Source organism: Mustela putorius, unplaced genomic scaffold (genome assembly GCF_011764305.1).
Source record: "Mustela putorius furo isolate JIRA1106 unplaced genomic scaffold, ASM1176430v1.1 tig00000743_pilon_pilon_pilon, whole genome shotgun sequence".
NCBI lineage: Eukaryota > Metazoa > Chordata > Mammalia > Carnivora > Mustelidae > Mustela > Mustela putorius.
The window spans coordinates 4,520,015-4,533,673 of NW_025421464.1; the positions used below are offsets into that span (position 1 = coordinate 4,520,015).

General features: G+C 51.0%; 1 protein-coding gene across 1 annotated transcript in view; it reads right to left on the reverse strand.

The window, feature by feature from the left end:
- The window catches only part of LOC101671791 (transient receptor potential cation channel subfamily C member 4 associated protein), a 66,774-nt gene that overhangs the window by 953 nt on the left and 52,162 nt on the right, over positions 1 to 13,659 (reverse strand). Inside the window, exons 10-18 of the mRNA XM_004746569.3 lie at positions 10,302 to 10,433; positions 8,221 to 8,279; positions 6,157 to 6,258; positions 4,973 to 5,056; positions 3,977 to 4,067; positions 2,774 to 2,914; positions 1,927 to 2,035; positions 1,231 to 1,343; positions 111 to 317 (exon numbers count right to left, since the gene is read on the reverse strand). Coding sequence (XP_004746626.2) covers positions 111 to 317; positions 1,231 to 1,343; positions 1,927 to 2,035; positions 2,774 to 2,914; positions 3,977 to 4,067; positions 4,973 to 5,056; positions 6,157 to 6,258; positions 8,221 to 8,279; positions 10,302 to 10,433 — 1,038 coding nt within the window. The remainder of the gene's footprint in view (positions 1 to 110; positions 318 to 1,230; positions 1,344 to 1,926; positions 2,036 to 2,773; positions 2,915 to 3,976; positions 4,068 to 4,972; positions 5,057 to 6,156; positions 6,259 to 8,220; positions 8,280 to 10,301; positions 10,434 to 13,659) is intronic.

The window sequence follows — 13,659 nt, forward strand, 5'->3', positions numbered from 1 at the left end:
GGTGGAACCTAGCACCATGCGGAGCGCCTTGGTAAGGGGACAAGGAGCTGCCCACCACACAGCCCAGGCGGGGGCCACGCCCCACCTACTGGGGCTCGGGGGGCACTCACGTTCTCCAGGCAGGTGCTGTCCTTGTCCTTGTGCAGGTAATGCTGCTGCCAGAAGCGCAGCAGGTTGTGGAAGTTGTTGAGCAGGAAGCCGGGGTACTTCTTGCTGTGCTCCATCCGCTGCAGCAGCCGCAGGTACAGCGGCAGCCGCTCTTTCCGGCGGGCCAGCATCAGGATCACCAGGCTGGTGTTGAGGCAGCTGACGTTCTCCTGCCAGGCGCCGGGCCATCCCAGTCAGGGGCGGGTGGGGAGCTCCGGTGGCCCCTGGCAGACCTAGGCTGCGGAGGGCCAGGGAGGGCGCCCTGCGCCCAGACCCTGCAGGGCCCCCAGCGGAGTCCACAGGCCATGCACCGAGATGCCCCCTGCCCGGGCCTGAGAGCGGACCCGCCCTGAGTACCCGAGTGCCTGCCTGTCCCTCCTCCACCCACCACCCATCCCCACCCTGGTGCGACCCTGGTCATCGGTCCAGCTGGAGTCCACTCCTCCTCCAGAGTCCGCTCAGGCAGCGCTTCTTCCTGGGAGCTCTGGATGCCTGCACAGGGCAGGGGGCCTGCCTTCGGGGCGGCTGCTTCACTAACTCCCACTCAGCACTAGGCTGGGGCTGCACGAGGGAAGAGTCTCGGCCCGTTCGGCTCACTGTGCAGCCCCAGCCCAGCTCCCTGCCTCAGCAAGTGTGTGTTGGCTAAAGGAACAGAGGACAACCTTTGAGGGGTACAGCATCACCCCCGTTCTAGAAAAGGAGTGTGAAGCTTGAGGAAGGGACAGCCGTGGTTAGTCAGGGAGGGGGTGGGAGGCAACATCAAGTCCAACCCCAAAGCCTGCGCGGAGGAGGGGCGCTGAGCGCACTGGACTGGGAGTCAAGTCCTCAATGCCAAAGCTGACCCACCCGTGACTCTGGAGACTTGCTACCCCTCAGGCCCTGTCCATAAAATGGGGTACTGCTCCCTTACTGGAAAAAGTCCTCAGAATAGCTGGCAGGGTTTCCTAGGAACCAACAGATGGATCAAGATACACTGCTAGGGAAGGTGGGACAGATCAACCATCGGGCTCCAGGACGAGGGAGCCATCTCCCATATCCCGGCCCTGCCGCGGGGCCCTGCCGCGGGGCCGCACAGCATCTCACCTGGGTCAGTGTCTGCACGTGGATGATGTTGATGAGGCGGAAGAGGAAAGACATCTGCGTGGGGACCTGGGATATGTAAGCAAGCAGGCGGCACTCGGACAGGACCTCAGCAACTGGGGACAGAAGAGTCGAGGCTCGGAAGCTGGTCTGTGGCTCAGGACCAGGGACACGCCACTTGGGCTTCCAGCCATGCCCTCCCTGGGGTCCTGACCCCGGGGCTGGAAGCCCAGGTCATGGAAGCGGCCACAGGAGCGGCAGCTGCAGCAGGAACACAGGCAGGTGCTGCCTCTCAGGAAGAGCCCACGTTCTCAGGAAGGCCCAGCCCCTCATCCCTCAGTGGGCACAGGGGCCGCCTCCCTCCGAGGCCCTCCCTCCCTTCGGCTCACCACCTGGCCCCTCTCATCCCAGGCAAAACCAGCTGGGGGGGTGGACATGTCCGGTTTCTGCATTTTGATTGCAACAATAGTTTCTTCACTTTTATTAAAATGTGTGTCTTATGAAAGGAAGCGCAGATGACAGAAAAGAAAAAAGCAGCCAGGAAAATCTCCCAGAGAGCCACGACCTTGACCCCAGCCATGTGGGCATTTGGGGCAGGTGCCTCTAGCCACTGTGGTGTGTCCTTGTGAGATGCTGGGTGTTTGACACTGGCGCAGCCACACTGGGCTGATTCGCCCAGGCAGGATGGGTTTTTCTTACCTTTCATGTCCACCTGGTTCTCGAAGCGGTCCAGCGACAGAGTGACGCAGCGCACCAGCATGTTGGAGTCTACCAGAGAGCTGTTGATCTGCTTCAAGAACACCTGGAACTGGAGTGGAGCCCAAGCTCAGACAGGTGCTGGGAGGCTCCTGCTGCACCCCAGGGCTGGGGTGGTGGTGGTGCTCGCTACGAGGGGCACCCCTTTATCCGGGCCCAGTTGTTTCTGATCAGACCAAGGTTGTGACAAAGCCTGGGCTCCTCTCATTTCCACCTCCACTGGCCTGAGCTGGCTGTGTTTCTGCCAGAGAGCCCAGGAGGTGAACAACCAAGGCCAGTCGTGCCCTTCTGGGGCTCAGCCCAGCACCCACCGCACCACATCAGGGCCAGGTCAAAGTCCCGGGCCCCCACCGTCTCACTGACTCCCAGCAGCTGCACCGACCACCCCTGTACACCCAGGGCCTAGCGCAGTCCCAGCACAGAGCAGGGGTGAATGACTGTTCACTGAAGACTGCCCACTGACTCCCCAGGGCTCTCCAATTAAAAACCAGCACCCGAAGACTAGCAAGGACCAGGGCTCCAAGATAACTTCATCTTCTTCTTTTTTTTTCTTTTTAAAGACTTTATTCACTTGAGAGCACAAGCAAACATAAGCAGGGTCGGGGGCAGAGGGAGAGGGAGAAGCAAACACCCCACTGAGCAGGGAACCCTATGCAGTGCCCAATTCCAGAACCCTGAGGTCATGACCTGAGCCAAAGGCAGATGCTTAACTGACTGAGCCACCCAGGCACCCCTCCACGACAACTTCTGAACACTGTGGCAAACCCCAGAGAGCCCAGGCTAGTCTTACCTTTGCATCAGTGTTGATGTATTTGTTGAATCTCTTGAAAGCGTCAACATTGAACTTCATTAACTCCCCCAGAAGATCAAAGTAACTCTGGAGCACATCCCTCGACTTGCACTCGCTGTCCACAATGCAGTATAGGATGTGCTGGGGGAGGGAGAGACAGGATGAAGGCAGGAAGAAGGCTGAGCCCTGGGGCCAACAGGCAGACGTGGCTGCCGCCCCCAGGCTGTGCTCATCCAAGCTGCCCGCTGCCTGCCCCTCCGTACCCCCCCGCCGCCCCCGCCAATGCCCGCCAGGGCCAGGCACAGAGCTCCGAACACATGACACCTGCTTCGAGTAAGCATCCACACGTCAGTTGATGGAACCTGTTCCCCTGTCTAGATTCTCATCTGGGGATGCTGGGAGCTCCAAGGGTAGGGCCGGGCCTGATGCACCTCACCAGCAGGTTTGGGATGGGTTGGGGTAGGCAGCCATGAGCTCTCCTGCTTGCCCAAGGCTCCCCAGCTTGCAGGTGAGGGGAGCTGTTTCCAGAAGGAACATCAGCCACTGCCTGAACACTGAGGCCACTCAGGTAAATGAAATATAGGGTTTAAGGGCACGGGACACATTTTGACCCCATGGTTTGTCTTCATATTTATGAATAAGAAAGTTTATACTAAAATTAATGAATTTTTGTCAGGAACATAAAGCCAATTTAACTTTTTAAAGTTTTCTATGATAGTTCAACTGCTTCCATTTTTCATTTTCCTGAAGGAATGCTAATTTGGATCAATTTATTATGGATTTACAGTTCATGGGTCAGTTCCTTGTTTGTATCCCTTTTTGATTTTTTTAAAACCAATTATATCTTTGGCCATTTTGCTCCCTGCCTTTTATAAATTTTTCTTTTTCTGAAGGCCATTTTATAATAAGAGGAAATTAACTTTTGGACAACAGCAAAATATCCTCAGGGTCAAAAGGCCTTACTGGGTAACTTCAGACTCTCTCTTCACGGGCACCCCCAGCTCCCTCCAGCATCCATTAAGCACCTACGGGAACCCACAGCTGGAAGCCTGGGAGAAGTCCTAGGGCAATCTGCACTGGCATTTTAAAATAAAGAGAAGCGGCCTGCTCCTGACCAGCTGTCCAGGGCTCAGGAAGGAGAGCAACGCATGGGGCTGTGGGGAGAATGGGACACCCAACACCCTGGCTCCTCCAGGCCATTACCTCCAGAAGGCCTCGCTTCAGCAGGAACATCTGGTCTGCATAGGAGGTGGTCCCTCGGAGGAAACTCTCCACAGCCCGGGCTTGCCAAAACCTGCGACCCAAACGTTGACCCCTGGCCCAGGTGGCTAAGGCTGCCCTCTTCTGTCCCATATTCTATTCACCAAGGGGCTGGGCGACGTTTGCTGCCTCTTGATTTATTCAACATTTACTGCCCATCTGCTAGGCATCAGACCTCACACTAGGCATTGGGGACATGGTAAAGCTAAGTCCTCATGGAACGGACAGTTCAGTGGGGAATCGTCCTCAGACCATCTTGAGTCTCAGAGCAGGGGGATCTAGGACCAAAGGGCTGGCTATAGGACACATATGAAAATGCACTCTAGGTTTTGACCCTTCAGAAGAACAGGGGGACAATGAAAAGTGGGGCTGGGAATGCATGAGGAACCGGAAGGACGTGTAGAGATGAGCCACTGAGCTCACTTCTGATGGGCTGTCCTAGAGAAGATGTCAATGAGGGGAAGTCTGGAAAAGGCTGAGCTGCCCTGCGGGGGGCGGTGCATATGAGGGCACGGAGCCGACTGAAGCTTCACAGCCCAGCCCTGACAGAATTCCTCCCTTAGCCGGCTTCTGCCCACAGCCTTCAAGACTCATGTCAGGCGAGCAGGAGGAGCTCTGAGAAGCCCTCCCCCTCCCCGCCCACCCCACCAGCCCCCACCTAGGGAAGGGGCTTTCCTTTGATCCCTCAGTTCCCAGGGCAGGTCCTAGCTCCTAGCTCCGCTCCTTTTCATACTACATTCAAACCGGTTTCTTTTCATGCTTGTTTCCTGCAACCCAGGGAACTCCTGTGGTCAGGGGCTATAGCTCCCATTCGGACCCCCTCTGCCCCACAGCAGTCAGATGTCCAGGTTGGTAACTAAATGAGGTATTTCTAACCACCTGGGAAACACTGGGTTTCTGGGCCCTTCAGGAGTGGCAGGTGCCGGTCCCCAAACCTACCTGAAAGATGACTCGGCTGGCTCCTTCTTCATGACCTGCAGCAGACGAGTTAGTAAGCCCCTCTTCCCATCACACACCAAACTCCTGGAATGAAACAGGGACACTGGTGACAGACCTGAGGCTGACAGGGCCCAGCCCCACTTGGCTGAAGGATTACTGTTGTCCTGGGGCCATGGGGCTGGGTCTCTCTGCTGCTTTCGTTGGGGGAAAACACCTGGAGACATTTCCAAGGTGACAGGAGGCTCCCCTGTTCTGCCTGGACCCAGAGCACCCCAAGGACTCCTGCAGTCTTAGATATGAAGAGCCAAGTGAATTCACACCACGTCTCAGGCCAGCTTTCCCTTCCCAGACCCACTAGCAGGTGATCAGAGGCCAGAGAAACCCAGAGTCCATGCTCAGAACTGCTAGAGGGAGGGCTGTTTCCACCAAAGTGAGTCTGAAATGCTGTGACAGTCTCCCAGATGGGGAAAAGTCTGTGCCAGTAGGGTGAGAAAGGGAGTACCCTAGGCCCCACGTTCCGCTCCAGCTGGCTTTGGACAAGTCCCTGTGCCTCTGGGCCTCAGTTTCCCTGTCTAGGAAGCAAAGACATTAGATGAGGAAATGACTCGGACTGCATCACGGGGGAGAGACGGTCAAGCAGGCAGGGGGTTGGGGCCCTTAAGTTCCCTCTTCAAATAGAACAGCTCTACTTTTATCCCCTACAGACATTATGGAGTGTGCATGGTTTCATCTAAACAGATTTCTCCTGCTTTTAAAAAAAAAAAAAAGGAGGCTGAGAATTATGCCTCCTGTTGCTGGTTACAGTCCTCCCTGCCCAGACCCCCATGAGCCTGTGACCTCTCTACTGCTCAGAAGGTGACACAAGCATATCCTAGTTAATGGGACTTGACAAAGGGCAAGAAAGCAGCATGTCTGCAGAGGTGAATGACAAAGGAACAGGCAGAGCACATGTGACTTTGGCACGTGACCTCTCCAAGTCCCTGCTCCCCGCTCTGTGAAGTGGAAGGGATGCCGGCACCCCCCTCCTAGGGTTGCTGGGGGCCCCAGGGAGGAAAGGCGGTGATGCCCCTGGGACACTGCAGCCGCCCATCAGTGAGAAACCACTGGTGCCACAGCTGTGGGCACGCGTCTGTGGGTGTGTGCCACCCCAGGGCACATGTGCAGCCACAGCTGCCGCCACCCACCTGTCGGTGTTGAGGACGGCTTCCACCTCAGGGATGTTGGCCTTGAGAGAGATGGCGCTGAGTTCGTTCAGCTCCTGGTTATTGAGCAGTAGGTACTTGTTCCTGAAACACATGGTTTGAAGGGGATAAAGGATAGGCACTGGGCTGGTCACATTCCCATGTCCCACGATGAGAATCAGAGAATCCCGAGTACCCTCCCCGGACACCACCTGCCCCTGAGACAGCAACAGGGCTCCGGGCATGGGAGCCTCCCTGCCCTACCTCCTACCTCTCCACCTGCCGCATTCACTAACAAGGCCCCTTTCCTCAACATCTCCAGGCCTTTTGTTTGCCCCTGAACATTCCTATTTGACCTCTCAAAGGCACTTCCAAGTCAATGATGTCCAAATCAAAATCTCCATTTTGCTTCTCAAACCTGGCCCTATTCCAGCATTCCCAGCAGGGGGCCCGAGTCCGCTATGACACTCCATCCTGGGCCCTTCACCTCTAGGTGTGGTGTCACCCAAGCCAGCTTCCTAAATGGTCTCTCCCAGGAACTGATGCAACACACAGCACTCAGAGAGATCCTTAGGAAACGGGACTCTGATCACATCACTCCCCTGTCAAAAATGCTCCCACAATTTGAAACTTTTGATGATATAAAAGCCAAGCCCACCAACACAACCCACAAGGCCCTGTGGCTCAGCCACCAACCATCTTCACAGCCTTGCTCTGAGCCAACTCCCCCTTCATTCACATCACCTGCCACACTAGCCTCCCTCCTGCAGCAGATTCTTCTGGAACAGTCAGCCTCTCACTCTTCCCATTCACCCAGTTTATTACTGCCAACCCTTCGGATCTCAGCTGACAAATTAACTTCTGCAGAGAAGAGCTCCTGACAGCCTTCTGGCCAGATCACGACCCCTGTCAAATGTTCTCTCACAGAACCATGCTCCTTCCGCCAGAATCCTATCGTAATCTGTCACCGTACATCCAACGATAAAATTCTCTGATTCATGTCCTTCTCCCTTTCAGGACGGTGCCCTTCATGAGAGTGGGGGTCAGAGCTGTTTCCACTCCTCACTGTCTCCCCAAAGCCTAGCACATACAAGTGCTCAGATTTAAGAGTCTGATGAAAGTTAGGGACCCAATTCCTTAGGGGGGGGGATGCACAATCAGAACAAACTGGTGTCATTTTTCAGAGGGTTCACCCACTTCCTGGAGAACCTCAGACAGAGAATGTCTGAAAGAGGATGGTCAACACGATCCAGACAAGAGCAAAGTGGAGGCCCCGGACCACATCTGTCCTCAGGCACATTCTGGTAGCTTATACAACACTTCAGAGGAACGTAAGCCAATGTTTAAAATTAGGGCCTTTCACAGAAATCTTAATTTCGAGCTTCCCTTGGGGGAAAAACTCAGAAGCTATGCAACAGTGGGCCTAGTTTCCTGTATACCCATAGTGGGCCAGAGCTGAGCAGTACTGCCTGTGTGTTCCAGCTCACCAAAGTCCCCACTATACTGTCCCTAGTGCCAAGGTCAAGGGTCAGTTGCTACTCACTCCTCTCCTGCACTGTTTTTCCTATAGCAGAGAATCATTCTCTTATATATTCTCCATTGAAGGTTGGAAAACAAAAAAATGAGAGGGCGAAAGGTGTTTCCAAAAAATGGGAGTGGGTACGTCTCCTCGTGCAACTGAACACTGTTCCCCCTGTTCAATCAACACTCAGCCCACTCTGCCCACCTGAGGTCCCCGTGAAGAGCCACGCTGTCCGCTCCTTGTTCAGAGCGGCAGACAGCTGAGAGATGTATCAACTCCAAGGGTAACAAGGGGCCAGCAACATCCGTACTCACTTCCTAGGCTGGCCGTGAGGGCCCGGGGCAAGCTCAGCACCGGCCGCGCACAAAGGAAGGGCAGTGCCAGCAGCAGTGCCCAGCAGCACGTCATGTGAGTGCGGCCGCCCACACTGGCTGAGGTGGCAGCAGCTTGCACGGCTCCTGGGTCCTCCCAGGCTGTGATCAACAGGACAGGGAGATGAGACAAGCTGGTGCAACACTCTCCTTCCAGGGACGGCTGGTACTTACTCGTGATGGTCGCTGAAACTCTGGAGAAGCCGCAAGAACTGTATCTTCAAGGTGATGTCCTAAAACACACGTGTACCCTTGATGTTCAAACCATGGTCATGCTGTTCCCAAAGGAAACAGAACACTCTGCCGAAAGCCTGGGCGTGTCACTGATTCTCTGAGCCTTTGTCTTCCTACACCATGAGGACTTCTCTTGAGTCAAAAACCCTTCGCTGACCTCCACATCTGGCCAATAGCAGAGTAAGCTAATGGGGACCCCTCCTGCTAATCCCTACCCCTGCCAATACTTTGGATTAAAAAAAAATAACTGCAATTCTTTAAAATGTGAGGCTAAGTTCCTAAAAAGGAAAATCCACGGGAATCAGAGATGAAGAGAGGACTGGGCTCAGAGTAGGAAGCACGAGAGCAATGGAACGCAGCTCGGGGAGGATGGAGAAGTGGAAATGACACTTACTCACCCAGGGCCTGGGTTTTAAATGCCCTGCAGGGACTAGACAGAAACCTGAGCCCACATAAAGCCCAGTATACACTTCGTGAAAAGAAGGGTTAGAAAACCCCCACTTACCAGTCCAGGGAGCTGGCATGGCTGCCTCTTTCTGTGGGGGTAGTGCTGGTGGTGGAGGGAGCCTGCAGGAAGCTTCTGGGCTCATACCTCCAGGGCCAAGGTGCTCAACATAAAAATTTGCCCTGGGACATGTATGCCTAGTGTACCCGGCAGACAAAAGCAAAGTCTCTAAAGAAAAACTTCCAGGGCCCAGGCTATACTGCAGAGCATGAGGCAACTTTCCATCCCAAGATGAGTCTGAAGACTCAAATACAAACATTAGCACCTCACAAGCAATCCGAGACCATAAAAAAAGTATTACAAGCAATAAAAGAGATGGAATGCAATAGTACAGAACATTAATGTAATGAATAAATACCAAGTAGCTTTTGACAAATAGCCAGCTGTCTCAAAATGCAGAATATATTCACTTGAAATTTAAAACTCAGATGCATGGGCTGAGAAGTAAAATCTGACAAGGCTGAAGAGAAAACCAGTCAGCTGAAGATAAGACATGGAGGAAAATCCCCAGAGCATGGCACAGGACAGGGAGGACCTACGGCACTGATGGCTGTGTGGCACTTTCAAGTCCCAGGGTACCGGCCCCTTTGTGGTGGTGACCAGGCCTCCATATGGCCCATGAAGACAGCAGCCAAGGGAGTGGGACTTTCCTTTTGCAAGAAATAGGCTCAGAGATTCAGTGACTCACTCAAGCTCTCCTAACAAGCTGCGCAGCACACGGGCCTCCCGACACCCAGTTCAATGCTCTCTCCAGTACACCATAAGAGAGGCCAGGCAGAGGAGAGCCCTTGGCCCCTTTAAAAAAGAAAGCATCCTAAAGCCCTTTTTGGCTACAGACCATTGGTGGTGCACAGTTTCAGGGGGCAAAACTACTACCGATGGATGGATGATACAATGGGGGAAGAGTACAAAACAAGGGAAACTTGCTACTAGGTCATGGTGTGGCGAACCCTTCCTGGAGAACAGTGAGCGCCCCATTTTGGAGGTATGCAAGAGAAAGTTGGCCACAGGGCCTCCAAAAGGATTTCTGCACAGGCGGAAGGGCAGGAGCAGACCCTTCTCCAAGGTGGTTTCCACTTATGGGATTATACAGACTTTATAAATTAGAAAAAAAAAAATATATATATATATATATATTTAAAAATTTTTTATTAAATCTAAAAAAATTTAAATTTTTAAATTTAAAATAAAAAAATATATATATATATATAAATTGTGTGGTGTGTGTGTGTGTGTGTGTGTGTGTGTGTGTCTGGGTGACTCAGTCGGTTAAGTGTCTACCTTCAGATCAGGTCCTGATCCCAGGGTGGGATCGAGCCCCACACTGAGCTCCCTGCTCAGTGGAGTCTGCTTCTCTCTCTCCCTCTGCCCTTCCTCTCTGCTCATGCTCTCTCTCTCTCTCTAAATAAATAAAATCTTTAAAACTCAAAAATTAAAAAACGAGATTTCAAAGGGTCATCAGCAGATCTTGAAAGAACTCAAGTAAAGCTTATCTGTTGCCACGCCCCCTGCTCACCGGGCTGCAGTCACAGTTCTGGTTGTGACCGTGGAGGACGAGGGCAGATGCTGAGTGCTTCCTCCAAATCAGCTTGTCGAACAAATTATTGAGCCCAGGGATCAGCTTGAACTCCGCGATCATTCTGTGAACCTGGACGGGGTAGGACGATAAAAGCATTACAACAACCGCGCTGCAAATATCCCTCAAAGCCTCATGCCTGGCATGTACAAAACAATCTTTAGGACAAAGAAAGAGACAGTCAGTAGGGACTGCTGAGGTTTAAAGAAAATCCCCCGCTTAGCCTACCCCTCACTGCACTCTCACTATGCACAGATACACTTTTACTCTCCACTCACACATTCCCCACAATACTCCTAGGAGACATATTATACGGTGGGTCCTCTTTTAAGAACACGAGTTTGGATTCAGAGAGCCCTGGGTTTGACTCCCACCTCCAGCACATATGAACTTTATAACCCTAATCAAATCTCTCAGTCCTTCTAGTTTGTTCCCTCCTCATATCATTAAAAAATAAAAATAGCCCTCATGCTTCGGAGTAGGATAAATTTCAACTGGAGGCAAGATAAACATTAAAAAAAAAAATTAAATGCTAAATATCCTAGAAAAATATACGCAAAGAATTTTTTTTAAAAATGACCACACAATGAGAGAGACTTTCTGAAGTAGTAAGTCTATTAAGTAAATCTAGAAGGCAAAACAGAAAACCATTCAATTCAACCATGTAAACCTTTAAAAATGCTCTGTGGCAAAATTCACAATAAGCATAGTCCATACCATGACTCAAAGTCCATACTGTGACTCTCAAGTCACGGGCAAAAAGCTAATTTCTTCTCTAAGGAATCCTACAAATCTCTCCTTTTTAAAAAAAAAAAATATTTTATTTATTTGAGAGAGTGAGAGAGCATGAGAGGGGAGCAGTCAGAGGGAGAAGCAGACTCTCCATCAAGCAGGGAGCCCGGTGTGGGACTTGATCCTGGGGCTCCAGGATCATGACCTGAGCCGAAGGCAGCTGCTGGACAAGGGAGCCACCCAGGCACCCGGAATCCTACAAATATCTTAAACTAAAAGACCAACCTTACAGAAAAAATGGGCAAAGGCTAGAGACCGGAAAATAGAAGATATTCTTCAATGTATGGAAAGTAATAAGCCTCACTTATAATAATAAGAGAAATTCCAATCACCACCACTTTTTCAGATTAGTAAAGAAGAAAGTTTTATAACACTGTGCTGGTGAGCTTGGCCTTGGCCTGCTCTCACACTGCTGCTGGGAGGGCGTACTGGGTACCACCTGCGGAAGGAGGACATTTTGGTCATATCTCTAAAAATTACAAACACATAGTCCCTTTGTGCAGCGATTCTTTTAGGAATTTATTCTCAGATCCATATACTAAATGACATATGTATAAAGTTGCTCATGGTAGGATTATTTCCAATACCAAAAGAACAGATATAAGCTATATTCCCCATCAATGAGGATTAGTTGCATAAATTATGGTATATCCATTCAGAAGGGTATAGCGTACCAGTAAAAAAGAATTGAGCCTTTTCACATTTAGTGAACATTCACCAAGATTCAATATTAAGAAAGCAAACATGGGGGTGCCTGGGTGGCTCAGTTGGTTAAGTGTCTGCCTTCGGCTCAGGTACGATACCAAGGTTCTGAGATCGAGCCGTGTCAGGCTCCCTGCTGAATGGGGAGTCTGCTTCTCCCTCTCCTTCTGCCTTTCTTCCCCTGCTTATGCTGTCAAATAAATAGAAAAATATTTAAAAAGAAACAACAACAAAACAAGAGAGCAAATACGTACATGCTATACTACTGATTGTGTTAAAAAAAAAAAAAAGAAAGAGGAATACATTTGCTTTATTATAAGCATAAAATGTCTCTAGAAGGATACATGAATAACTGGTAAACTTAGATGCTTCATGGAAGAACCAGAATGTTCAGGACCAGAGAGAAGAAAGGCTTCACTGATACTTACTTACACTTTTTAATATAGAACTATGTAAATTATTTACCTATCAAAAAAAATTTTCTTATAGAAAACTAAGCTATTACTTCTTCTTCTCCGGGCTATTGTAAGGACAAGGTCAGAATATATACATAAAGTCCTGAGCAAGGCACCAGTACATACTAAATCCCATTTTACAAGGGGAAGGGGAAGTTGAGCAGGACCAACCTGGGCAAGGCAGTGGTGGAAATGTCACCCTACCTACCTCAGGTGTTCTGATCCTAAAGCCCAACCCTTCTGGACCCACCACAGCTGTGAGTTTATCTCAGGAGACCAGAACCTGACAAAGACGTGACCCTGAGCAACGTTCTTCTTTGAGCCTGAGTCCCCTGACAGAAAATGAGGGATATCGAAGCTGCTGAAAGGATTTAGTGTAGTAATGTGGGGGAAGACCAGGGCCTGACGGACAAGAAGTACTGGATGGATTATTTACATTCGCACCAAATGCAACTCCTAACATTTGGGGCAGGTTTCCAGTCTAGTGATTTCAACTTAGCCAAGACTGGCCAGACAACTTGGCCTGATGGCCCAATAATAAGCACTCTGATGAGGAGCCTTCTGGGAGGCCTGGCCAGGGAAACCCTTCCCCTTGCTGTCCCAGGCTCGGCGGGGTGCGTGCACACAGTGCAGGGCACACAGGAGGAACACAGTAAATGCCAACTGTGCAGATGAGGCCGCGACAGCCTAACACTGGCTCTCGGGTGAGCAGGGGCCGGCGGCCAGGCCATAGGCCTTCCAAGAAAGCAGCGGCTGTAATCATGCAGTTTAGAACTAGACACCGCAATGACTGATTCATAAAGTCTTAGTAACAGGAAGGCTCAAGGAGCAGGGGACAGTCATGGGGGGACAGAAGGCAGAGTCATGGAAGCAGAGTCTAAATCCTGGCCCTCCTGATGCCTAGAGCCTGAGAGCACATCCCTTTTTGTACCTGGGTTTTCTCAAGCAGCAAGTGAGGGGACAGAGAATTACCACCTGTTTTATAACTTCCCAACTACTTGAAAATTCAAATAAGAATAAGTGTGAGATTTTCTCAAAAATGGTACAAGCACTCAACACATGTAAAGCACAGTGACTATTATTTTCTATATATATTCCATGCTGAAGGAAGGAGCTTTGATACTGTGGAGGTCAGGGAGATATCTCATCCATGGTCCTGGTTTTAAATACCAACCATATACTGACAACCCCCAAAGTTCTAGCTCTAGACCCAACCTCTCCCCTAACTCCAGGTACAGATACTCCAGGTGCCGGCCAATACTTTTTTTTTTTTAAGATTTATTTATTTATGAGAGAGAGAGCATGAGCAGGGGGAGCGGCAGAGGGAGAGGCAGAAACAGACTCCCTGC